At 38.2% G+C, this 26,849-nt stretch overlaps 1 protein-coding gene across 4 annotated transcripts in view; it reads left to right on the forward strand.

Moving 5' to 3' along the window:
- Positions 1-24,841, forward strand: part of AKAP11 (A-kinase anchoring protein 11) — a 51,794-nt gene extending 26,953 nt beyond the window's left edge. For 3 of the 4 annotated variants that reach the window (XM_061434491.1, XM_061434490.1, XM_061434489.1), the window contains exons 6-12: positions 454-718; positions 1,709-6,212; positions 10,924-11,079; positions 14,213-14,296; positions 15,073-15,119; positions 18,394-18,554; positions 20,942-24,841. In XM_061434491.1, coding sequence (XP_061290475.1) covers positions 454-718; positions 1,709-6,212; positions 10,924-11,079; positions 14,213-14,296; positions 15,073-15,119; positions 18,394-18,554; positions 20,942-21,082 — 5,358 coding nt within the window. In that variant the 3' untranslated portion in view covers positions 21,083-24,841. The remainder of the gene's footprint in view (positions 1-453; positions 719-1,708; positions 6,213-10,923; positions 11,080-14,212; positions 14,297-15,072; positions 15,120-18,393; positions 18,555-20,941) is intronic. The other variant, XM_061434492.1, reaches the window with a different exon arrangement.
- The last annotated feature ends 2,008 nt before the right edge of the window (positions 24,842-26,849 follow it).

Genomic DNA, 26,849 nt, shown 5'->3' on the forward strand with positions numbered 1-26,849 from the left:
GAATGTATTATCATGCTGAAAGCTGCAGGAAAATGGGATACGGGAAGACTAAGACCTAGTTCCTGTCCTTAAGCAGTTAATAATATAGTTAGTGAACCAGGTGAATGATTAAGAAAAAGCACAGGGCTGTATAGTAACAGGAAAGCATCGTTGTCACAGAAATGGATGGCAGGTTCTTTTGACATTTAAAGAGACATAATAGGTAGAATTTGAATACCTGGATAAGAGAAAGGTGGGAGAAGACACTGGAAAGTGAGAAGTGTTGTGGAGAAAGAATGAAGAAAATAATTAAACATTACAAAATCAGGCAGCCTTTTAGGATGCATGTGTTTCTTTTTTTTTTTCTTTTAAAACGGTATCGTGTTATTTCTGGGCTTTATTTCCAGGTAATATGTCTTGTAAGTATAGTATATTTTGAAATTAAAATTGTTACCATCTTTTATCTTTTCCCAGAGTCAACATCCTGGAATGCTTTGTGTCATGAGAGTGTCACCTACATTACCAAGACTTAAAATTGATTTTATTTTTAGTCTCCTAAGTAAATACGCTACTGGCATAAGGTACACCGTGGACACATATTTGCATCACAAGCACCAACTTGAGGCCACCAATGAGGACGACGATGATACTAACCAGTCTGTATCTTCCATCGAAGATGACTTTGTCACTGCTTTTGAGCACTTAGAGGAGGAAGAGACTTCAAAGCCATATAATGATGGTTTGTTCTTCACTAGATTTTTTTTCTTGAAATAGAGAATTAAGGTTTAAAGTTCAGTTTTAAAAGTTTTAAGACAGACTTGTTCAGTTGACATTTATTTTGAAATTTGTTCAAATTAAAGCATTGATACCTATTTTTTGTCTGATTGAGGAATTAACTTTCTTGTGTCTTTTAAGGTCATTGTCACCTGGTTTTTAGTTTTGCTCTTTTATTAGGTTGTACTGTTCAGACACTGTTTCCCTTAAAAATGCCTAAGTTCAGACTTGAGTTAGCTGTCAGGGTCACCTAAATATTAGTGTTTCTAACATGTGGCAACGTGCTAGATATTCCTTAGACCAGGTATTCCTAGATGTGGTGTAGAATGAGAATATTTTAGTAATGGGTAAACTCCAATACTTTGGCCATCTGATGCAAAGAGTTGACTCATTGGAAACGACCCTGATGCTGGGAAAGATTAGGGGCAGGAGGAGAAGGGGACACCAGAGGATGGATGAGATGGTTGGATGGCATCACTGACGCAGTGGACATGGGTTTGGGTGGACTCCGGGAGTTGGTGATGGACAGGGAGTCCTGGCGTGCTATGGTTCATTGGGTCGCAAAGAGTTGGACACAACTGAGCAACTGAACTGAATACTTGCTCTTAAGTACAACTTGAGATGAATCTGTTAATTCAGTGGTCCCCAACCTTTTTGGCACCAGGACTGGTTTCATGAAAGATAATTTTCCCATGGAACTAGGGCAGGAAGGGGATGGTTTCAGGATGATTCAAGTGCATTACATTAATTGTACATGTTATTTCTAGTATTATTACATCAGCTCCACCTCAGATCATCAGGCATCACATCTTGGAGGTTGGGGATCCCTGTGTTAAAATAGTATAGAAGATACTTATAATATAAATGAGTATTTCATGGTTCACGTCTACTTATTCCCATCGATTTAAATCAGTTAAATTCTTTCAAGAATAATCATTTTATTCTTTTCCTCTAGGATTAAACATAATTGCACTAAGGAGCCAGTGTGATGCTACTTCACAGACTATTTCTGGTCACCATTTGGATACCCATGATTTCAGGGTTCTGGTTGGCTCTGAGCAGCAGAAGTCATTGGCTAAACCTTCAGCTTCTTTAATAAACATTCTGGAACATAAAAAACTGCCTCCAGTGAGAACTTCAGTCACGACATCAGTCTCTGAACCATGGGTCCAAAGGAGTTTCTATAGTTCCTTTGCTGCTTCAGAGAAAGGTAGTGATGCCCAGAAACCATTGTTCTCGTCTTCTCCTGCCTACTCGTCTGAATCAGAGTGCTCAAGTCCAAGTCCTGTTATTTTCTTGGATGAAGAAGGTTATCAAAAAAGTTTGAAAGCAAAACTTGAGTTACCTAAAATTCCTGTGATGAAAGATGATATTGAGGATTCAGACTCAGAAGTGAGTGAGTTTTTTGATAGTTTTGATCAGTTTGATGAACTAGAACAAACGTTAGAGACTGCTTGTCCGTTTCTGAAAGATCTTGCTGTAGGGAAGCCATCGCAAAAGAAAGGGCACAAACATGAAAAATTGTGCTCTGTAACCACCACTATGAATCCTCAAAAATTCAAGTTTGATCGGCCAGCTCTCCCAGCTAACGTTAGGAAGCCAACACCTCGTAAACCAGAATCCCCTTATAGTAACCTGTGTGATGCCCCAGATTCTCCCCGTCCCGTGAAGGCCTCAGGGGAAGACAGTGGTTTGTTTAGTCCTATTCGATCCTCTGCTTTCAGTCCTCTTGGAGGCTGTACTCCAGCTGAATGCTTTTGCCAAACAGATATTGGTGAAGATAGGGGTCATGAAAATCCTGATTCTCTTTATTATACCTTTGAAGATTATGCAAATAGCCTTTCCTATGAAGTTCTGGGTTCAGTTCTTCATAGCCAACATACTAATGCAACATCCAACACTAATAGTATTAAAAATGGAGAAAATAAAATGGTAGCTCTTCAGCATGGAAGCCTTGATCAAAAAAGTAAATCTAAAAATAAACCCATAATGATTGATAGCATTCAGAAGTTTGCAGCAGATCTCGTGGAAAAAAGTTTTGGCAGTGCATTTAAAGACTTACAGAAAGGGGTCTCTTCATGTACCAATGCCTTATGCCAGTTAGCCATCAAATTGACGTCATCCATTTTTCAAATGGCATTTAACGAACTGAGAAGGCAGTGTGCTTTTTCACTGAAAGAACGAGCCATTAGTGGCCTGGCTAGTTTTTTGGTGAGTGAGGCATTCTCAGATGCTTTACAAGATCTACAATATGTAAAGAAACAGATCTTCACTAACACCGTCACTAGATTTGCTGCAGATCTTGCTGAAGAGCTTGTTTTTGAAGGCATCATGGAAGTGTGTCAGTTCTCATATCCTCCAACACCTGCATCTCTGCAGGGTCGGTCATTTCACTGTGAAGACAGAGTGGTGAAGTCCTATGCAAGAGATCTGTCTGAATCTGTAATACAGGAAGCATTCATTGAGCTGTCTCAAGTTGATGTTACCTTTACCACAAAGGCAGCAGTTAGTGTTTCCCCAGAAAACATCAAGTTTGTGAGCACAGAAGATGTAGTGCCAGCAACACAGACTTCTGTGTGTTCCCCTACTTCTAACAGTCAAACAGTTACGGTGACAAAACCAGTGCAGGAGTATAAAAAGGAATACACGGTGCAGCAGGCCTTGCTCTGTACTTCAGGAATTGTTACTTCAATACCAATGCCCTTGGCAGGAAGTGCCCTTCACCCGTACCGTATTTCTTCTAATACGTATCAGACAAAGTCTCATCCATCATGTGATGATAGTCTTTTGAATGGTGGTCCTACCCCAGCAAGTGTTGCCACAAAAAACAAAGAAGAGGAGCTAGCTTGTCTCAGGAATATTTGTTTACCTTCAGACCACAACCCCGGTAGCCAGAATGAGGTGAAACCAACTAGTGATGTTGTTGAAACAAAAAGCTCTTCAAAGTTAACAAATGATCCTGTCATTATTGGCGATTTTTCTGCCGCAATGGTGCATACGATAGTAAATGAAACTATAGATTCAGTGACATCTTCCAAAGTTGCAAAAACAGAAGAACACACAGATTGTTTAACTCAAACAGGAAAGGGAAAAACCCCTTCTTTCTACTGGGATCAAGCAACAGTGCCACAGAGTGAGGCTAGCAAGAAGGACATGTTTGCCGATCGGTTATCTAAATCTATTATCAAACATTCCATAGATGAAAGCAAGTCAGTGATCCTAAATGTAGATAAAAATGTCCTCCCCAAGAAAGACTTGCCTGTTCCTGGAGATGAGTCACAGTTGACCTTGGAAGAGTTCCCCAAGTTTCTTGAAGCTCAAGATCATTTAACTCACTGTTCACTTTCAGAAGTAAAGGATTGTGTTCCAGAAGGTAAAGGTTCTGTGGCTCCTGGATTTTCTTTGGAGACACTACCACCTTGTCTAGCAGCGGCAGGCCAGAAAGCTGATCTGAAGGAAATTGCTAAGGACAAATCTGTGAAAAAGCAGAATTTGCATAATTCAGCCCTCGAGCCCTTGGCTTTTGGGCAGGAAAACTCGTTTCCCCATTCACATGCTTTCTCATCCACAGTGCTCACCTGTGTAGATGGTTTGCACGTGGAAGATAAACAGAAAATGAGAGATGGGAATGTAATACCTGACACCCCTCCATCAACTCCTCTGGTTCCATCCCAGGCTCCTTCTGATTGGGATATCAAGAAGTTAACCAAAAAGCTTAAGGGGGAGTTAGCAAAAGAGTTTGCACCGGCCACACCACCATCCACACCTCACAACTCGTCTGTAAGCAGTTTGTCTGAAAATGAACAAAATGCAATAGAAAAAGAAGAGTTCATGTTGAAGCTCATGCGGTCTCTCTCAGAAGAAGTTGAAAGTAGTGATGGCGAAGAGCAGCAAGAGGTGGACGTGAAGTTGGAGCCAGCAGGGAAAAAAGTTCAGTTTGCAGACGCGTTAGCAACACACATCGTTTCTCTTGCAACAGAAATGGCAGCTTCCCATTTGGATAATAAAGTGATTCAAGAAGCCAGGGTGAAAAGCCCTTGCTTAAATGTGCAGAGTCAAAGAAGCCTATCACCTGCTTTTTTTAATTGCTCAGATGAAAGTTTACAAGCATTATGCAGTTTTGCAGGTGATATGGCAGCAGAAGTCATTACGGAAGCTGAAAAAATAGCAAAAGTTAGGAGCTGTATGTTTTTCAGGAGGAAGAGGAACAGTTGTGTTGATGGTGACCAAGATCATAGATCCGAAGAGAAGTTGGATGTAGAGGCTGTAGCGCACCCGGGAGGAGTAGATCCGTTTGTTCTTCCTTTACCACCAAGTTCTTGTCTGTCAGGTCTAACGTACAAGTATCCCAGCTGTGAAAGTGTGACAGATGAGTATGCAGGTCACATTATCCAAATACTAAAACAGGAAGGTGGCAACAGTGAGTTAATAATGGACCAGTACGCCAACAGACTTGCCTATCGGTCTGTTAAGTCAGGATTGCAAGAAGCAGCTAAAACAGCCAAAGTGAAGTGCAGCTCCAAAATATTCCCTGTGCATAGCTCACAGGTGAAAACCAACGATGAACTGTTACTGTTTTTAAATAAAGAACACCAGCAAGAAGCAGATAAAAAAAGACAAAGCAGAAGTGCTGGAAGTTACCTTCATAAAAACCAGACTTGTGAGTGGACACGGGACACGTGCAGAAACGAGTGCTCGGAACTACGTAGTTTTTCAACCTGTCTTGCTCACAGCATCACAAGAGATGTTAAAAAAGAGCTGATGGCATCGACAGGTGGCTTGCCAAAATCCTTAACAGATTCTTGCCTTTATGAAAAAAACGTATGTGACGAAGATACTGAGACTCATGTCGGGCCAGAGTTTCCCAAGTCTCTTCAACCTTCTTCACAGAATCACAGATTTTCTCAGAGTACAGGCAGCTTGAGTGGGTGTGGCTATGGAGAGACTGTCGTTCAAGCTATAGAGCAGTATGCTAACAAAGTTGTGGGCGACACTTTAGAGCTGGGTTTAGGATCTGCCACCTTCCACGTGTCTGAAGCCACAAAAGCAGTTGATAGGATTACTTACGCAGAAAAGCTGTCACCTCTGGTGGGTCAGGCTTGCCGATACTGTGACCGTAAAGAGCTCCATGACTGCACTGGAAATTCGTCTCCTCGCTTTCCCAGACCGGATTCGCTTGCTGGTAGTAAGCCAGTTTCTCATTCACAGCTTAGCAGCTTCTATCAGAAATCTAGGATTTTTCATCTCGATGTTCCTCAAATTCACGTTGATCTCGATAAGAAGACAGTGCTTGCTGAGAAGATAGTTGCTGAAGCAATTGAAAAGGCAGAGAGAGAGCTGAGCAGTACCAGCCAGGCAGCCGACAGTGGGATCGGACAGGAAGGTGTCAGCTTTGCCGAGAGCCTCAGCACAGAGATACTGGCGTCAGCAGTGGTCAGTGCTGGACAGGCCATCAGCAGGTAAGCTTCTGATTTCTTTTGGGTTTTGCAGTAAAGAGTTAACTTGATTATTTATGTCTTAGAAAGATGTGATTCTTTTTAATCCTAAATGAACAAAAAGAAATACTCCCTATTACATTTGCATATTGTTGATATCCTACCTGTTACTTTTCATAGACACTGTCTCATTATCCCCCAGCAGCCCTTTGGGGGAAGGAAGATATGAGCCATTTCCTCAATTGGAAGGTGAGGCTTAGAGTAGAAAGTCACTTTGCCCAAGTTTACACAGCTGTAGAGTAGGTAGGGTTGAATCAAGGAAACAGCTGGAGAAGTTCATACAGCAAGTACTGAGTTTCACCATATTAATGTACCACTCTGAGATTATGTTTTTATTTCTGTTCACAAAGGTAAGTTTTCTTACAAAGAGTATAAATAACGTGCCAGGCGTCTCTGTCCATGGGATGTCCCAGGCAAAAATACTGAAGTGGGTTGCCATTTCCTTCTCCAGAGGGTCTTACCCACCCAGGGTTCTGTGTTGCCAGTAGATTCTTGACCAGTTGAGCCACCAGGGAAGCCCCATGAAGAAAGCAAGTGTTCTCTACACAGTTCCCTCCTGCCACCACTCCTCTTGATAAGCCGCCGTCTAAGGGGCAGTTCTCTGTGATAGTCCTACGGTGTTTTGTGTTTCAGAGACTGTGCCTTGTGCTTAGTGGTCCTAACAGCTTAGTTCAGATGTTTACTTTTAGCCTTCTCTCTCCCTGGGAAAACATCAGGACTGACTTGTGTTATTAGTTTGTAGGATTATTTTTGTTAGTCTTATGGAAAGAGAAAATTTCTTGAGTTGAGAAGGAATTCCATTGAGCCACATGGTAACCCAGGATATTTTAGTAGCTTTTGTCAATGCCGTGACAAGCACTGCCTCTTTTCTTGGCCAGAGGGAGATGCAGGGAGCTAGTGCTGGGGGTGGCGGTGGGCAGCAGCAGGTGGGGGTGGCATGCAGTTTTGAAGAGGTAGCAGGAAGCAGCTCGGACAAAGTGACATTTGAGCAGCGAGCCAAAGGTGAAGAGACAGTAAGCTAAGTGGGAATCAGGGAAATGGGGTTCCCAGCCAAGGTTAGTGGGACTGCGTTTTGGGGAAACAGCAGAGAGGCTTGTGTGGCTAAGGTGGGTGAGCCAGGGAGAGCAGGAGCCCAGGGAAGGTCATGAGAGGTTGTCATACCAGATGCATGTTAAAAGGGTTTGGACTCTTTATTTTGATTGATGAGAAGCCACTGGAAGGTTTTGATCAGAAGACTAACACTTCCCCTCTTCATGTTTGAAAATACGGGGCAAGATTGGGGTATAGGGTTAAGAGGCACAAACTACTATGTGCAAAATAAGCAACAAGGATAAATTCTATAGCATTGGGAAATAAATATAAGCCATTATTTTGTAATAACTTTAAATGGAATATAATCCTCAAACATACCGAATCACTGTGTTGTACACCTGAAACTAATAAAATAATGTAAATCAAGTGTACTTCAACAAAAAGTTAAAACATCACTTTAAACTGTTCAGTTCAGTTCAGTCGCTCAGTCGTGTCTGACTCTTTGCAACCCCATGAATCGCAGCACTCCAGGCCTCCCTGTCCATCACCAACTCCCGGAGTTCACTCAGACTCACGTCCATCGAGTCAGTGATGCCATCCAGCCATCTCATCCTCTCTTGTCCCCTTCTCCTCCTGCCCCCAATCCCTCCCAGCATCAGGGTCTTCTCCAATGAGTCAACTTTTCACATGAGGTGGCCAAAGTATTGGAGTTTCAGCTTTAGCATCATTCCTTCCAAAGAAATCCCAGGGCTGATCTCCTTCAGAATGGGCTGGTTGGATCTCCTTGCAGGCCAAGGGACTCTCAAGAGTCTTCTCCAACACCACAGTTCAAAAGCATCAATTCTTCGGTACTCAGCCTTCTTCACAGTCCAACTCTCACATCCATATGTGACGACTGTAAAAACCATAGCCTTGACTAGATGGACCTTTGTTGGCAAAGTAATGTCTCTGCTTTTCATTATGCTATCTAGGTTGGTCATAACTTTTCTGCCAAAGAGTAAGCGTCTTTTATTTCATGGCTGCAGTCACTATCTGCAGTGATTTTGGAGCCCGAAAAAATAAAGTCTGACACTGTTTCCACTGTTTCCCCATCTATTTCCCATGAAGTGATGGGACCAGATGCCATGATCTTCGTTTTCTGAATGTTGAGTTTTAAGCCAACTTTTTCACTCTCCTCTTTCATCTTCATCAAGAGGCTTTTTAGTTCCTTTTCACTTTCTGCCATAAGGGTGGTGTCATCTGCATATCTGAGGTTATTGATATTTCTCCCAGCAATCTTTATTCCAGCTTGTGCTTCTTCCAGCCCAGCGTTTCTCATGATGTACTCTGCATAGAAGTTAAATAAGCAGGGTGACAATATACAGCCTTGACGTACTCCTTTTCCTATTTGGAACCAGTCTGTTGTTCCATGTCAAGTTCTAACTGTCGCTTCCTGACCTGCATACACATTTCTCAAGAGGCAGGTCAGGTGGTCTGATATTCCCATCTCTTTCAGAATTTCCACAGTTTATTGTGATCCACACAGTCAAAGGCTTTGGCATAGTCAGTAAAGCAGAAATAGATGTTTTTCTGGAACTCTCTTGCTTTTTCTATGATCCAGCGGATGTTGGCAATTTGGTCTCTGGTTACTCTGCCTTTTCTAAAACCAGCTTGAACATCTGGAAGTTCACGGTTCACGTATTGCTGAAGCCTGGCTTGGAGAATTTTTGAGCATTACTTTACTAGCGTGTGAGATGAGGGCAATTGTGTGGTAGTTTGAGCATTCTTTGGCATTGCCTTTCTTTGGAATTGGAATGAAAACTGACTTTTCCAGTCCTGTGGCCACTGCTGAGTTTTACAAATTTGCCGGCATATTGAGTGCAGCACTTTGAGAGCATCATCTTTCAGGATTTGAAATAGCTCAACTGGAATTCCATTACCTCCACTAGCTTTGTTCGTAGTGATGTTTTCTAAGGCCCACTTAACTTCACATTCCAGGATATCTGGCTCTAGGTGAGTGATCACACCATCGTGATTACCTGGGTCGTGAAGATATTTTTTGTATAGTTCTTCTGTGTGTTCTTGCCACCTCTTCTTAATATCTTCTGCTTCTGTTAGGTCCATACCATTTCTGTCCTTTATCGAGCCCATCTTTGCATGAAATGTTCCCTTGGTACCTCTGATTTTCTTGAAGAGATCTCTGGTCTTTCCCATTCTGTTGTTTTCCTCTATTTCTTTGCACTGATCGCTGAGGAAGGCTTTCTTATCTCTTCTTGTTATTCTTTGGAACTCTGCATTCAGATGCTTATATCTTTCCTTTTCTCCTTTGCTTTTCGCTTCTCTTCTTTTCACAGCTATTTGTAAGGCCTCCCCAGACAGCCATTTTGCTTTTTTGCATTTCTTTTGCATGGGGATGGTCTTGATTCCTGTCTCCTGTACAATGTCACGAACCTCATTCCATAGTTCATCAGGCACTCTATCTATCAGATCTAGGCCCTTAAATGTATTTCTCACTTCCACTGTATAATCATAAGGGATTTGAGTTAGGTCATACCTGAATGGTCTAGTGGTTTTCCCTACTTTCTTCAGTTTCAATCTGAATTTGGCAATAAGGAGTTCACGATCTGAGCCACAGTCAGCTCCTGGTCTTGTTTTAGCTGACTGTATAGAGCTTCTCCATCTTTGACTGCAAAGAATATAATTAGTCTGATTTCGGTGTTGATCATCTGGTGATGTCCGTGTGTAGAGTCTTCTCTTGTGTTGCTGGAAGAGGGTGTTTGCTATGACCAGTGCATTTTCTTGGCAAAACTCTATTAGTCTTTGCCCTGCTTCATTCTGTATTCCAAGGCCAAATTTACCTGTTACTCCAGGTGTTTCTTGACGTCCTACTTTTGAATTCCAGTCCCATATCATGAAAAGGACATCTTTTTTGGGTGTTAGTTCTAAAAGGTCTTGTAGGTCTTCATAGAACTGTTCAACTTCAGCTTCTTCAGCGTTACTGGTTGGGGCATAGTCTGTTAGTCAAGAATAAAATGTAGAAGGGGCATACACAGTAATTGAACAACAAATGGAATTTCTTGTGAAGATAGAATAAAACTATAAATGTTTTTTCCTCAATGAATAAAACTATAAATGTTTTTTCGTTGAGGAAAAAAATGAGAGGGATTATGATCCATGCTCAGAATGTTGAAGAGATTTGGCTAGTCTGACTGTACCCTCGATTGGCAGTGTAGAATTCCTTGAACTACTTTTTTTGTTGTTCTTAAAGCCAGAAAAGGGGTAATTTTTGGTACAAATAAAAATACTGTTTTACAAAACAGATGTGGCAGACTTAGGAACTTGTGGTCCTTCATAGTGTCCCTATTGAAAATATGAACTGCTTTGAAGAGAATTTAAATAAATGATGTGCTTGGGATGAACCCATAATGAACAGAGTAGGTTAGGGATATCAGTGGGTATCTCAGTTAATTTTGAAATTAATAAGCTGTCCTGCCAAGTCTCTTTATTAGCAGATCCAAACAAAGGGTTAGATCGACCACTGGTCTAATTCTGAAGGTCCCATTTCTTGTTTTTGTCATCGGTATCATCAAATGGATATTCCTGTTAATAATACAATTCAGAACCTGATGCTTTTGGACTTACTTTCTTTCTTTCTTTTTTCTAGTCCAAAAGAAACAGAAGAGATTCAGTCAGCTGAGTCTCTTGGTAGCCAGCAGATGCATCTCAGTATTGGTGAGGACAGTACTGGGAGCTGGTCCAACTTAAGTTTTGAAGATGAACACCAGGATGAAAGCAGTAGTTTTCACCATCTAAGTGAAAGGTAACTCTGATTTTGCATGTAATTGCATAGTTTAGGTACTCAGACTCCTCAGAAATAAGTCCCAAATTATACTGAATTTAATTTTAAAATTCTTAATTTGTAAACCTAACCATTATTATCAAAGTGTATTTTGTTCCAACATTATTTCTAATGGTTTGACATTTATTAAATATAGTAATTAGCTGGACTAATTTTCTTTGTGCCAATAATTGAAAAATATGTCATACATTTGATTTTATATGCTTCATGCTATACTTGGCCTTCTCATGAACTTTTGAGAAAAAATTTTCTTTCTCACTTTAAAGGACAGGAAAAAGAATAATTATTGTAAAAGGTATCAAAATGGTCCTGTAATTTTTTTAATATTATAGTAGTATTTTTCTAGGGGAAGGATTCCTTATTTGTCCATTCAGGAACACTGTAACTTGAGCAGTTATACCTGAATGACTGAAAATACATAAACTCATTACAAAAATATAGTATAATATAACAGAAGGCACTTCATGTATCATTCTCTCAGTTAACCTTGTTCCTAAAACCAGTTTTAGAATATTTTATTAATTAGAATTATTTCCTTTATTCGTAATGCTGTACAGACCTTCCTGAGTAACCTATAAAATGTTACAAAATCTTTATTCACATTAAGTGATACTTGGAAGTAGTAAACACTGACCATAGCTGAGCCTAGGGAGAGGAGGGGGTTTTGGGCACTTGTAGAAAGGACCCTGTGAAGCTTCTGCAGAACAGGCCCTTGGAATGGACTTACCAGGAGGAGGAGGAAAGAGGGGATGAGGAAGCAGAAGGAAAGGAAATGGTTTTTCAGCTGTTAGAACACATCATCTCGGAGTACTTGGTTTGATGCTTGGATTAACCAGTGAGTGTTAATATTTTTATATTTTTATTGTCATAGTTTTTAAAATGTGACACAAGCCACCAACATTTTACAAAATTTAAATCCAAAAAAGGCAGTCTTTAAAACTAGTAGTAGGAAGTGGGGTAATATCACAGATTATCATTTGGCCCTCTCCATAGCTTTAGAATGTTTACACTTAAATTCTTCTCTCACTTTGAGAAACAGGCTTCTAGAATTTCAGTGGAGTTGACATTGTTGCTTATGAAATCCTGGTGTTAAAGTGGGAGAACTTAAAGGCTAGTGGCCATAAAAGGACTGTAGCTGGTTGAACAACTCAATATGGAATGCTGTCCAATATGATGAAAAGAAGGAAGTGCCTACCAGGGTCAGCCCTTGGTTCTTCCTCTTTATCATTATTTTATCAGTGGTGTAGAACACTCATTATTTGTGAGTGACTCAAAACAGAGATGAAAAGGTTAATCCTGTTAATAGAACCAGAGTTCAGAAAGACCAAATCAGGCTGAGGCTAAACCAGTTGTGTTTAACATGAGTAAATATCTTTAGGTTCAGAAAATTAATTACTTGAATGGGAAAAACCTGACCTGATAGCATTTTGTCCAGGGGAAAAAAAAAACCTGTGGTTTAATTGACCATAGAATTAATAAGAACTAACAATACTGTGTGAATTTAAGGTTCCGGCACAAAGAAAAACTTAGTGGGGCTCATCCAGGGTTGGTGGTGTGCTTGTCTCCTAGAGATTAAGATTCACTGGGTCATTGGCAGTCCCAAGATTCTGCATGCTTGATAAGTGCCTCAGATGATTTTAAAGCAGGTGTTTCAGAGACCTCACTTAAGATACATCCACTTTAGTGTAGAAATGGGTAAAAATTTTAATTTTGTAATTTTTTTCTGTGCGTAATCATTCTATTAATGGAAGTAAATATGGTGTTTGAGATCATTGATTTTCTCTCTCTTTGGCTCACAGCTGTCTAACCATTCTGTATTTCCATATTTTCTCGATTTTGGTTTGTCTGTCACCAGACTATGTAGGCAAAACTGGTTGGTTTCATGGTTTTACACTAGAGCTATATTTGTTTGAATGTAATGTTGAAAAGACACTGATCAGTTTTAATTTTTATTCTGTAATGCATTACGGTTTGTGACAGTTGGATAGTGCTAATACGTACATGTTAATTATTGAGATAGCCTGGAAACTCTTTAGAACTTTTAAGTAATCAGCCCCTTTTTGGGAACCGTATCAACATTTACTGATGGATAAAAGGTGATTTTATGTTAACTAATTTTTAGAACCCAAATTTTATATTGTGTAAATATTTTTATAATTGTCTAGCCTACTATGGGAAAATACAGCTGCTTATCACTGCAAACTAATGTGCTTACTAATTATTTTAATGATAAGAATTTTTAAAAATTGCATGTTTAGATTTTAATCTGAAAAGCTGAATTTAGTTTTGTTTCCGAACACAGTTGCTTTTTGTGTTGTGTCGCTTTGCCGCACTTGTAGAATGTAGCTGCTTTCTTCTTTTGAGTAGGCAGTGAAAGAAGGTATTGGTGGGGTGTTAGTGACTGGCTGATCTGTCAAGTGTGACACGTGATTAGACCTTGGCTATGCAGTATTCTGAAGAAACTGTATATTATTTAACCTGCTGAATTATACATAATGTGTGAAATGAAGGTAATTGACATAATAACAAGTATCTTAAAGTGAGAAGATGTCTTTTCTCCCCGTAGTTAGACGAGGTCTTTTGGGAATGTTTCAGTGTCTTCCTTCTCATCCTTTTCCCATCCTCCTTCCCCGCCCTGGCCATCACTGTGTGCACTCTCTGAAGACTCAGGGGAAAAAAAAGACTCGAGAGAATGTTAACCTGTGTAAACTTTATCCAAACTGAAGAGCATTGGCTTTTTACAAATTATGTCCTAAGTTTTGCCATAGACGTTAATTTCATTGTGAAACTTTTTCCTTCTTCCATTCATTTACTGTCCTAAAAGTCACTGTCTGAATCTGTAAAATAAATATAAATTTAGAATAATTTTCATGAACTGCTGAGGACAAGTAAGAAAACTCCCTAATCTCTGAAGCTGTCAAACACCTCGTGTAGTAGCAACGATGGTCTTCACGTAACTCCATGGATGCTGCGCCCACCGAGGCAGCTTCAGAACATCCTCAGTTATCAGTGATGGATGCCGTTCCAAGGAAAACCAGGGTTGTTTTTACCATTCATTTTCTAGTTCAGCTCTGTTCTTTTCTTCCTCTGGCAGTAATGGTAACAGCAGTAGCTGGAGCAGTCTTGGTTTAGAAGGAGATTTGTATGAGGACAATTTATCCTTTCCAACATCAGACAGGTTGGTCCAGTCCAGAAATCTAAACACTGATGAGTCTTTCACCACTAATGCATGATATCATATTCTTAAAAGAATGTGGGTTAGAGTGCCAACATGTATCAACCTGCTTTTCTTCTATATTTGATTCTGCTTGATAAATTTACATCTAATGAAAAAATTCAACTCTACTAAGATACGACTGACACCTAATTGCAAAATGTGTTACTTTTATGCATGTGTTGCACTGCTTGCTATTTTTCATTCTACCAATTACTGTTTCATTAAAAAGAGCTTGCTTCCTACAGGATTTCTGTTGTTTTGTTTTATTTTGTTTTGTTTCTGTATATAGTTTCATTTCATTTATAAGAAAAGTATAGGAAAAAATGTGTTTTTAACTGTTAAAAATATACAAATGGCATCAACCGAAGCACTAATAAATAATTACTCATGGCATTCTGTGATATTCAAATGCTGTGTTATCTAAAACCAAATTAGCATATTTTTGCTTTAAATTATTTTAAATTTTATTATGTAATTACTTGACACTCTGTATGTTGTGGTCAGGTAGAAATTCTATTACTGATAACTTCCCTTTAGGCATCATTGGCACTTGAGATTTTAACATGAAATGGTGTGAGAAGCAAAGCTTCCTTTTTATTGTCATTTCTCCCCCTTTTAAATGTCATATGTCATATTGTAACATTCATTTTTTGGTCACATTTTAAGAATTGACTTTAATACCATTATTAATTAAAGCTTTTTTTTTTTTTTTAACTGCTTTTGCTTCATTTGGTAAGTGATGGGCCAGATGATGATGAAGAGGAGCATCAGACTGATGTAGAAGGTAACTGGCTGTTTGTTTTTTAAAGTGTTTGCCTGTTTTTTGTATAAGGTATAAAGTTCTTTAGGAAAGTCTTTAATATTTGTGCATTTTCATCAAATAGGCACTGTATTATTGTTGAGTTACCAGGGTTTTTACATTGCAAAACAAATTCTTTTTTGTTTAAATTCATTAATTTATTTGCCATTTTACTAGACTTGGAACATTCAAACAACACAAACATACCAAAAAAAAGACGTTTATAAGAATGTATATGGAGCCCTATCAGATGGGAAATACTAACTGAAGACTGTTAATAATAACAGAAAAAATCATTTTATAATTCCATAATGTTTTTTTTTCCCCTTCCCTTTTGCTTATTAATGTCTTTTGAGATCCCTTCAACACAATATTACTCATTTAAACTATTCAGTGTAACTTGAAATTATTTATTAGGACAAACATTGATTTATTTTTAAATTGTTTTCCATTAAAATTACAGAAGTTTGCAATTGGAGTAGACCCAGGAGAAGTTCTTGTCTACATTTCTTATTACACAGATAATAAAGGAATTGAAAGATGAAGAAATATTCCAAATCAGGGTATTCTTGAACTAATCTATCCAGTGTCAGATCTTTTGCTGAGCAGCTTGTGTTATTTGATAAACTAAAAGGAGGGGTACTCATCAGTATAAAGATGAACTACTTTAAAAGAAGTATTCAGTTATTTGAGGGAGAAATTTATAATAGTCTCTTCATATAATTTTGTTTAAAATATAAAATTCTTATATAATGAGATATAATTATTATAATTATCACATGTCAATTTGTTTTCCTTTTAAACTAGTTATTTCTAGAATTACTGTTTGATGTCAATCTTATAAAAATCAGTAAATAAAAGATATTTTTAAACCAGTTCTCCCTTCCATTAATTGCAGTCTTACACTCGCACATATATTTGAAGAAAATACTCATTTCTTCCTTTAATGATCATGGTTCCAAATGTGTAAATACTACAGTTCTGGAATGTGATTTGTAATTCTTAGTTAAATATATTAGAATGTCTTAAGCAAATATCAAAAACTTCTCATGTTGAAACTGAGTTTTCATTATATTTAGATGGGTGTTGAGTTTTTTTCCAAAAATCTTATTTTCCTTTATTTCTGAAAATACCAATGTAAGAATATTCATGTTTAGACATTAGTTTTTGAACCAGTGATTCTTTAATCATCTCTTTAGAAATAGGCAAACAGAAAATTGTAGGAACAAATTACTTAAAATGTACTTTCCACCTGGGTTTCCAGTTAGTTTTATTACCAATTGTATTTTTTTAATTTAGAAAGGTCATGTATCAGTTTTGAGTCCAAATCCTCAGACCTAAGATTATTATTATTTTAGTTCTAAAACCACTCCTAAGTAGCCATTTTTTATATAGGGTTTCTGGAAGTAAGTTTTTTTCCTCATCAGATACAAAGTAGGGGTGAAAAGGGAAAGTAAAAGTGAAAGTCACTCAGTCCGTGTCCGACTGTTTGAGACCACATGGATTATACAGTCCATGGAATTCTCCAGGCTCTAATACTGAAGTGGGTAGCCTTTCTTCTCCAGGGGGATCAGGCAGTATTTTTAGAGTTTTTGTTAGACTGTTTATACTTAGTTGCTCAGTCGTGTCCAACTCTTTGCGACCCCATGAACTGTTGCCCACTAGGCTCCTCTGTCCATGGGATTCTCCAGGCAACAATAGTGAAGTGGGTTCCATGCCCTCCTCTGGGGATCTTCTCAACCCAGGGATCGAACCCAGGTTTCCCGCATTGCTGGCAGATTCTTTACCATCTGAGCCAGCCAGGGAAGAATATTTGCTTTATTTTTTGCTGACTAAAAACAATTCAGAATTATGGAAATCCTAAGGCAACAAGCTTTGTTTATTTATTTATTTTTGTTTGTAGTTGTAGGATATCAGTTCTTTCTCTTTTCACTAGAGTTGAATGACCTCTCTTAGAGATCACTCTTAGGCAACCAGACATCCTGAACTGAAAAATCAAGTGATACAGCGAACCTTTCAACTCCATGACCTCTGCAGAATTTATAGAATGGCCCAAAGACTATGGGACTGTTGTGTGCCAGACCCATTTTTGATTGAGAATCAGAGTGCGGAAAGGAAGGAAATGATAATACATTTATTTTAAGAGAATAGCATGAACCAATTTTTTTAAATGAAAAATCTTACAGGTCAGTAGGAACCCTAAAAATTAGTAGTGGTCTAAAATGCCCTCCCAAAGGTAAAAAAAAATTAGGGACATTCACCAGCAAATGTCCATTACTTGTGCAAATTGGTGTGGTGTCTGCCTACATCCCCGCTTCCTGCTTCTTGTGGGGGAGGCCCGGGCCTCAGCACTGCTGGTTGCTCAGCCACCACTAAGCAGTGGTATTCAACACAGGATATTGGTTTAGTTTTATAGTCAACAGAGATTCACCTTTTGTTATGTTGAAAACATAATTTTATTAAAAAACAAAACAAAACTTGAGAACAGTGTTTTATGAGACTGTATCAGAAAAGTCCGTGGTTTGGTTTTGTGGATGTAAGTGTTGCATGTGACTTTTTTTTTCTCCCCCCCCCACCGCCCCCCCCACCCCCTACCCCCACGCCCCCCGCCATATTTTGCCTGAAAAGTGAAGTGATTAAGAGCATGGAGCCAGATTGCCAATGTTAATATCCTGACTCAACTGTGTCCCACCTGTGAGACTCTTGGTCTGTCTCTACCCCTGATCCCTCACCTGTAAAATGAGATGATGGCAGTTCCCTCCTCCTAGGGTGCTTGTGAGGGGTGAGGGCGTTAGTGTGTATAAAGAGCTTAGAACAGCACTTAGGCTGTAATGTGTGTGATCCGAGTATTCACTCCTGCTGCTGTTTCTCTTAGTTCAGAAAGCTTTCTGAAAGTCCATTTAAGATATTTGTGTTTTGATTGTAATTGTAGCATTTTAGTTTTATTTGCTATACTTGTGGATTATATTTTGACATAAATTATGGCATTTGTGAATTGCCAGTTGAATTCAGTGCCTCAGAATAGAGTTTTGCATTGTGCTGTCACAGATGATCAAACTGTTTCTTTATTTTAGCATTATTTTGCCCTTTCGAAGTAATGCTTTAGTTGGTGTTACGGTGCAGTTAAGAAAAGATTATTTTTTGGAAAATTCCTTGGAATCTTAAGAAATGGAAAATGTTTATATATCCTTAGAAACCAGAGAACTGACAGTTGAATTGATGGATTTCACTACATACTGCTTAAAAATTTAAATTTTAGGTTTGGAGCAAGATGGAAAGACTCTGCTAATTACAAATATTGACATGGAGCCATGCACAGTAGACCCCCAGCTAAGGATTATTCTTCAGTGGCTCGTTGCTTCTGAGGCAGAAGTTGCAGAACTTTATTTTCATGACTCTACAAAGAAGGAGTTTATGCAAGTAAGTACCTACCTTGTAGGGTGGGTGTGAGGGCACAGTGTATGCTGCTCTGTGTCACACAGTTGATCTGATAAGATGCCCACTGATAGCAAATGGGCAGATGCCCAGGCATTAGAGTCCAGTGCTTGGGCTCAGATACCAGCTCTGCCGTAGTCGCAGTGTGACCTTGGGCGGTTCACTAGTCGCAGTCTTTTTATCTGGACTGTGGAAATGAGCATAGAATTTACCTGGCAGAGGTTTGTGAGGATTAAATATAGCACTGTTAAAAGGTGCTTAATCCAGTGCCTGGCACATCCTAAATTCTCAAAGCTGGGTGTCTTTAATAAGCATTTCATGTGCTCATATGAAAAGATTGAGTTATTCTTTGTACTTAATTGATGCATAATTATGCCTAGTAATGAGTATGTCTCTTCTGTTAATCCAGCGTCATTAGTATGAGAAGCTAGCATAAGCAAAAGCCCATAAAAGTTTATAAACATTTAATAAGGGATAATAGTTCACTTTGAGCATTTAGTAGGGTTCTAATAATAAAACATTCAGATTAGATGCATTAAGAGAATATTTTTATTGATAATTTACTGTGTACCAGTTACATTATTAGCCAAAATTTTTCATTTGCAGCCTTGAGGTTTTTGTCCAGGACTTTTCTTTATCAGAACTTTAATTTAATCTTATTATATAATGTAGAATAGTTCAAAGAATAACCAATATAAAATGATTAATAGTAACAAAAAAAGGAATTGTCAAGTTACTCTTGATTTCCAGTTCAGAATTTTCAAAAATATTATTGAAAGAAGTATGTGAAAAAGATATTAAAAAATTGTTTTTTGTATTTTGTTGTTTTTATTTAGACTTCTTGAATTTTTCCAGCATAGATTTCTGTTCAGAGGCAGAGGGAGAAAATAAGATAGAAAATAAGTCCAGGAACTGAATTGTCAAGGGGAAAAAATGGGTAGGGAAAGTATTAGAACTGACTATATGGAAGCAAGCATTTTCAAGTCGTTCAGTCTTAGATAAATTGAGGACTAAGGAAGGCCTTAGGCAGAGCTGAGTGTAATGGTGCTGAGGTAAGGGAACTGCATCCCCACATAACCTAAGAAAACATTCTTGCAGTTCCTCAAAAAGTCAAACACAGCATTATTATATAACCCAGAAATTCTCTACCTAGGTCTGTACCCAAGAGGAATGAAAACATATGTGCAAGGTGGTGTTATTTGTAATAGACCAAAAGTGGAAACATCGTAAATGTCCATTAACTGATGAATAAAATGTGGTCTGTCCATGCAGTGGAATATTGTCAGTAAAAAGGAATGAAGTAGAGACATGCTACACCCTGGAGGAGGAGGACCCTTGAAGTCATTATGCTAAGTGAAAGGAGCCACGTCACAGAAGGCCATATATTTTGTGATTCCATTAAAATGAAATGGCCAAAATAGGCAAATCTATAAACTGAAAGTAGATTAGTGATTGCCTCGAGTTGACGGGGTTGGGCGGAATGGGCAGTGATTATTAACAGGTAGGACTTTTTTTTGGTAATAAAGATATCCTAATGTTTGTGGTGATGTTGCATTCAACTCTGTGAATACACTAAAAACCATTGGCTGGTCTATTTTAAATGGGTGAATTGTGTGGTATGTGAATTATATCACAGTAAAACTATTTTTGAAAAGGTTAAGCATATTTATATTACAAACAATTCGTTTTTATAGAACTAAATAGGAAAAAAATCTGAGTTGAAGACATATTTAGATTGGTGATGATAGTTTAAACCTGTATTTTTATACTTAAAAAAATGAGGTATAATTGATATATAACACCATATTAGTTTCAGGTGAACAACATAATGATATTTGTTCATACTACAAAATGACTGCCATAGTATTTAATTTTTATTTACTTTTTTTCTGAAACATGAACATTTCTTACGTGTTTCTTTTGAGCCTGGAGTGCGTATTCCAGGGGAGAAAGCCACACTGTACGTTGTGGAAGGAAGATCCACATCCTTTTATTAAGCTTGACATTGTCTTTATTATTTTATGTTCCCAGTTGAGGGTGTGGCAGATGTATTTAGTTCAGTTCAGAGTTTCCTGTAGAGATGGAGCCTCTCCACGCCCACACAGACACTGTGCTGGGTGAGGTTTGTGGGGTTCTGGCTCCCACAATCCCAAAGTGTCACTCTGTGGAGGAGAGTATTTATAAAACCCAGGAAGGAAAAATGTTTAATTTGTGTAAAGAGTGGTGGTTTAGGGGAGAATACCTTGTTATAACTGGGAAACAGTATTTTGCTGCAAACAGCAGTTTGATCCAGTGTTATAAATAAAAATGAAAACTTTATTGTTAAAAAATTGCTTTTGGTTAATGTTTGGCTTATCTTCCTTTTTTACTAGCTTACAAAACGGCTACAGGAAAAAGGGTGGAAGGTGGGAGACCTCCTGCAGGCTGTGCTTAAATACTATGAGGTGGTGGAGAAGACATCCAGTGAGGAGAGATGCAAGTCCCTGTTTGATTGGCTCTTGGAAAATGCATAGAACAAACTCCAAACCAGTAAATTTTATTATTTGTTTTGGGAGAGGAAGAAAAGACACATAGGGTAAAATTTGAGTAGTGAATATTAACATTTAAAGTGAATTGGGAGGAAAGTAAATAGCTATTAAGTGTGTTGTGTCATCATATGGTGTATATAGTTCATACTTTCGTAATCTGTCAGATATTATCTTCATTTATTCTTCTGTACACATGTGCAGTGTGTTAAGTAAGACCCTAAGAACATGTATTTGAAGGAAGGTCTGACTGTGAGGCTTTCAGGAACATTGACTGATGACGGTGTTCTTTTCGCATCCAAATAGTGCTGCTAGAAATTGCACTGAGGTGGCTGAAGGTGGGTTCCAGGGATAAAGAGTTATAATTTTGCTCCTTTACAAGCAAATGGTTTCCTGTTAATAACAAATCTGACATCAAAAAAAACAGCATTGAGGCTAATTTATTTTTCTGACATCTTTTAGGGTCAGTTTTATTTTCATGGTTCAGCTATTGGTATTTTTTTGAATCCCCCAAGTTATTTAATTTCTTATAAACTGTAGTTTAGGTTTCTATAAATACTATAAATGATAGTTTCCCCAGCCTTTCGTTAAATGATCTTATTTGCTAATGTTTCCAGTTGTTCTGGCATGAAAGTGAGTGAGTGAGTGTGTGTATGTGTGTGTGTGTGTATTTGTGTGTATGTAAAGGAGAACTTAAACCTTGCTAGTGGTGGGTACCCTCTTTTATTTTACTCTTTTCTGGTTACAAACCCACTGTTAACATTAAAAAGGTGCTTTAAAATAAAATGTCTATAAAGATTGTGCAGTAAGAATTTTTCTTTTTTGACTATTTTGAGTCCCCACCTTATTCTTTAAGTGAAAATAAAGGTGCAAAACATATTGAAATTTTAAAACTTAATGTTCATTTGGCAATGCATTTAGAGAAGCCCAATAATTGTTTTCTCTGTTGGGATTTTGAAAACCTTTAGCAAGGATTTTTAAATTAAAACTCCACTTTAGCAGGGATAAGCTTTTTCTAGGAAAAACGGGACCTTCCCACCAACCCCTTCCCCAGTAAAATGTATCTGTACTGTTTTGTAAAGTCCTCTGATACAGTCTTTCTGGGCTCTGCATTTTGTTCCACTCGTCTTTAGTAACTGCGAGTTGACTTGAATAGAGGACCAGGATTGTGTTTTGTATGAGGGTATGTGCATGTGAATTTTTGATTCTTCCATTAGCAGATTTTTAATTGAGAGGAAATCATTTTTGTTGGAGGCTTTTGGTTTTGCTCTCACTTTTTCTTTTTTTCCTGAGAACTGACTCTTCTGGAAGCTGCACAAAGTATCGAGGACAGTAGCACCTGCAGGGGACAAGGAACAGGGCACTTGCATTGATTTGAATTACAGTTATGGCAGGAAATCATTGCTTCTTAAGAAAAATGCCAAAATCTATTTAAATGTTTTGAGGTTACACTTACAGAAGCTTCTATTTTTCTCAATTTAAGATGAAGAAATAGAGCAGGCCTTAAAAATAAATTCTGCTAAAGTTTCTTCGGGCATTTTTTAAGGTTGGAGAAACGTAGGAAATGTATGTAAACAGAATTGATTCTGTCTTTAGCTTCTTAGAATTTGATCTGCAGCAGCACTGGACTAGGTTCTTAATTGTTAGGAAGCAGGTTGTTATAACATAGATTAATTGATTATTAAGCTTAGGTTGAATTTTTACAAGTGTATAGCTATCAAATTGTGTTTGGTATTTTCAGTGTATGTACGGGTGTTATTAACAGCAAAACTGAGTTCTGAATTTCTTTTAAGCTAAAGTGACAATATGTTAGTTCTGTAAAACTCTCTACTTGAAAACGTTGATTTCCTGTATGGTAAGGTTTTCCTCCTGTCTTTGTTTTTGTTCGTTTTCTGGAGCTGTGCTGGATTCCGAGTTCCCTGTTCAGCCTCTGTGGCCCAACAGACCAGTCCTTGGACCCTGGTGTGTATAGTACTGATGACAGTGGAGCTCCACACATAGCGGTTCAGTGCAGGGATGTAGAGAAAAACGTTAAACGTTGGCAAACGTGAAAAGAAGCAGGAGTTAAGCTTCCTTATATAGAGAGAGAACATTGGAGTTTAGAACAGTATCTTTTAATCAAGAACAGTCTAAACTTACTTTGTTTAAAGGCACTTTGTGATTTTTCCAAAGATGTAGATCTATTTGGTTGCTTAGCCTTCAGAACAGATCTGTTTGTCGAGGACGACTCTTATTTTGTTAAAAATCTATTTGATGTAATTTTATTATGATACTGTAATATTGCCATTCTGCATACTTTGGCCCTTATGAATATCATGTCTTATTCAGAACTGTTAAAGTTGTGATGTGCTTTGGGTTGAATTTTCTGTTTTATCAGTTTCAGAACCATTGGAGAACTGTGAAAAAAAAGTGAAGGAAGCCTTGGATGGGGTTTTTAGAACATTGTTTCAGACGGAACTTCTTTTTCCAAGCCAAGTTTAAAATTCCATTTATATTTGGGGTATTAACTCATTTTGATTTTGATTTATTTCCTGATTTTCACAAAAGGAATGATTCATTTATAAATCACAGAAGAACATTACAGTATCTCTGGGATGGTTTAACACAGTTTAATGGTTTAATGGAGTTTTAAAATCTTTGAGAACATTTACTCAGTGAATATATGTGATAACATCTTCATAGTTTGACAACCATTCCATTTACCCTTTTAGATATTTGATAGGAATTAATTCAACTCATAATACTTCCATTTTGCTTAAATAAAGGTTTTATTTTGCTGGTAGGAGAAGTTAGTTATTAAATGCACCAGGTATAAAGTAAAAGATGGTTTACCCACGTGGTTTTGATATCACGCACATTCCCCAGATGCAGTGTTTAACCTTGACTCATCACCAGGGTCTAGACTCAGATTAGTAAATATTCCTCTCTCACAATTAAAATGATCAATTTCCCATCAGTCTGTTGCTTTAAATTTTATTTCTTCAAGAGAAACTTTCCACAGAATTAAGAAAAATAATAATGCATCCATATTCAGGGTGTAGGGAAAATTCTTTCCATTTCAAGCTCTGTCCACCCGTCACCAGCACAAGAGAAGTAGAGCTTCCCTGGGAATTACGAAGCTGTGCTCAAGTGAAATGCTTTTTTCCTCACTCTCGTTTGAGGCCCTGCATACATTGACTAACTCACCGTATTCCTGCTCTGGAGATGCAGACGCAGTGTTGGTCACACTTGTCACTTTATATATTTATTTTTTTTCTACCATCCATGTACATTCCTTTCACAGGGGTAGAATCATAGGTCTAGAAGTTCATTGTCTTGTTTTTTGTTGTAATGTTTGAACACTATTTAATATCAGGTTTTAATATTGCTGGATTTGCTACCTTTTGTTACTTGTGCAGTGTTAATAGTAATAATTCACATTCTTGTTTAATATACCAGCTATAGAGCAAAAGCAGCTTTGAATAATTATAGCTGTTTATTTGACTGTGCTGAATTATTCCGTTAAGATCTTGTATAACAGTAACTTTTTTCTTTTGCTTTTTCAGTAATTTAATATGTTCATTTACCAAAATATGAACTTCAGGATGCACTAAAATTTTGTTTTTGCAGTGGCTCAAAAATAAACATTTCAGAAATTACTTTTGTAATAATTTGCGATCAATTGTTCTTTTATTTTTTCCAATTGTTTAAGTCTGTGATCTTTCTCTCCCAATTAAGAATTTCCCAATAAACTTAAGAGATGCCTGACTTTGGTTTTCAATCTGTAGTATCTTGTTAACACACTCAATACTGGACTAAAACAAAAGCATAGAAGGCACATCAAACAACCTCTACGTTTCTAACATTATTTTAAAGAAGAACGGAAGCTAGACTATTTTTAATTGGACACTGAATCCTAAGTTTTTATTTGAGTGCCTCTGAATGCTGACAGGATGACTTGACAGGCTGTTTGCCTTTTGGATTTTAGTGCAAAGTAGAATATTGTGATTGCCTTGAATATAAGTGTGTTAGGGAATTCTCCAGTCTGGACCGAGCACTTCTTCCATAGGATATAGAGATCAGACCTTTGTCATGCTGTATAGTATCAGGTACTTCAAAGCTAGGTGCTTGATTATTTATTACTAATGGAATTTGACTTTAAGTGTCTTCAGCCTTGGAATTAGTGATCTTCTAGCTTTTCATGAATGTTTCAAAATGTTAGGAAATAATGATCACATATAATGGCTTGGGTATGAGTACATCTCAGGAACCAAGAAAACAAAATGCTCTCAAACCATAAGATTCTTTTGACTGTAATTCCAAAGAGGAAAAACATTTCAAAAGGAATGGGACCTTGTGACAAATGACATTTGAATACCTTTGCAGCAGCATTTATTTACAGCAGAAACAGTAAAGAGTTTAGGAAGTTGCATTTTGGGAGGCAGTGGTGGTTGCATTTTTTCCTCTTATTTGAGATCTGTGTTTCAGCTGGGATAAGGAGGGAGGATGAGAGACAAGCCTTGAAGAAGTACCTCACATTTAAAGTATGAAAGATGGAAGAGCCACATACCCCAGGATGAATATACTCTTGGTGCTTTTATGCAAAGAGGGTAGGAGTAAAAACCTCAGAGCCTTTAGCAGCAGCATTTACAACAGAAACAAGAGTTCAGGAAGGCTGCCCCTTGGGAGTGGAGTGGTGATGGTTTTTTTCTCTGTCCTTAGTAGTTTTGTAATCACCTCACCTTCATTTTACTTTTGTGCTCTGGAGCAAGAAGGGTAATATTTTAGATTGGAAAGAGATGAAAAGAGACATCGCAAGAGGATTGAAGCTTCAAATTTGACATTTTAGGTCTTTCCCTCCCTGCCTTTCCCCATCCTGCACCCCATGTTATCTTTTAAACAGACACTTCGATTTTTTAGTTTAGAGCAAGGGATTAAAACTGGCCTCCTTGGTCCAATGTGAGATCTGATTTTTAAAATAATTGCCAACACTTAAAAATAAGGAGATTTCACGTTTAAATAGGTTTTGTATTTCAGCATCTCTTGAAGCATTGGGTGCCATGGAGTACTGATTGGGGGCTTCCCAGGTGGTGCTAGTGGTAAAGAAACCCGCCTGCCAATGCACAAGACATGAGAAACACTGGTTTGATCCCTGGGTCAGGAAGGTCCCCTGGAGGAGAGCTTGGCAACCTGCTCCAGTATTCCTGCCTGGAGAACCGCATGGACAGAGGAATCTGGTGGGTTGCAGTCCATTGGCTCGCACAGAGCTGGAACAGTCGACTGAAGCAGCTTTGCATGCACGCACGCACTGACTGGACTCCCGTGTGGCAGCAGTTTAACAGGAGCTGCATAATGGTTGCTCCTATAGTCCAGTCTTGTGTTTTTCTTGGCCAGTGGCCTGACATGCTTCACTTTACTCACTTGTGTTGCCTGCTGGGGCCCTATAGGAGTTTGAGATGCAAACTGACTTAAAGCAGATGAGTTACTTGATGTGTTTAGAAAATCTGAATGATTCTCTAACAGCTCTTTGCTTCTCTAGGATTGTGCAGAGATGGGAAGGAGAGTCTAGAAATTACAGACTTGGTGAGTTTATTGCTCTTGAACAGGGAACAGATCCTAATTATTAAGAGCACGTAGAGACGAAAGAAGGGAAAGCCAGCCTGGCTCTGCCAAGAGCAGATTCAGTTTACATTTCCTTTTTCAACAGAACTACCCGGCGGGCATGATGGAATACCAGAGATATAGTATCTATTTTAATGAGGCATTTTATATGGAT

This window comes from Bos javanicus, chromosome 12 (assembly GCF_032452875.1).
Source record: "Bos javanicus breed banteng chromosome 12, ARS-OSU_banteng_1.0, whole genome shotgun sequence".
NCBI classification, from domain to species: Eukaryota; Metazoa; Chordata; class Mammalia; order Artiodactyla; family Bovidae; genus Bos; species Bos javanicus.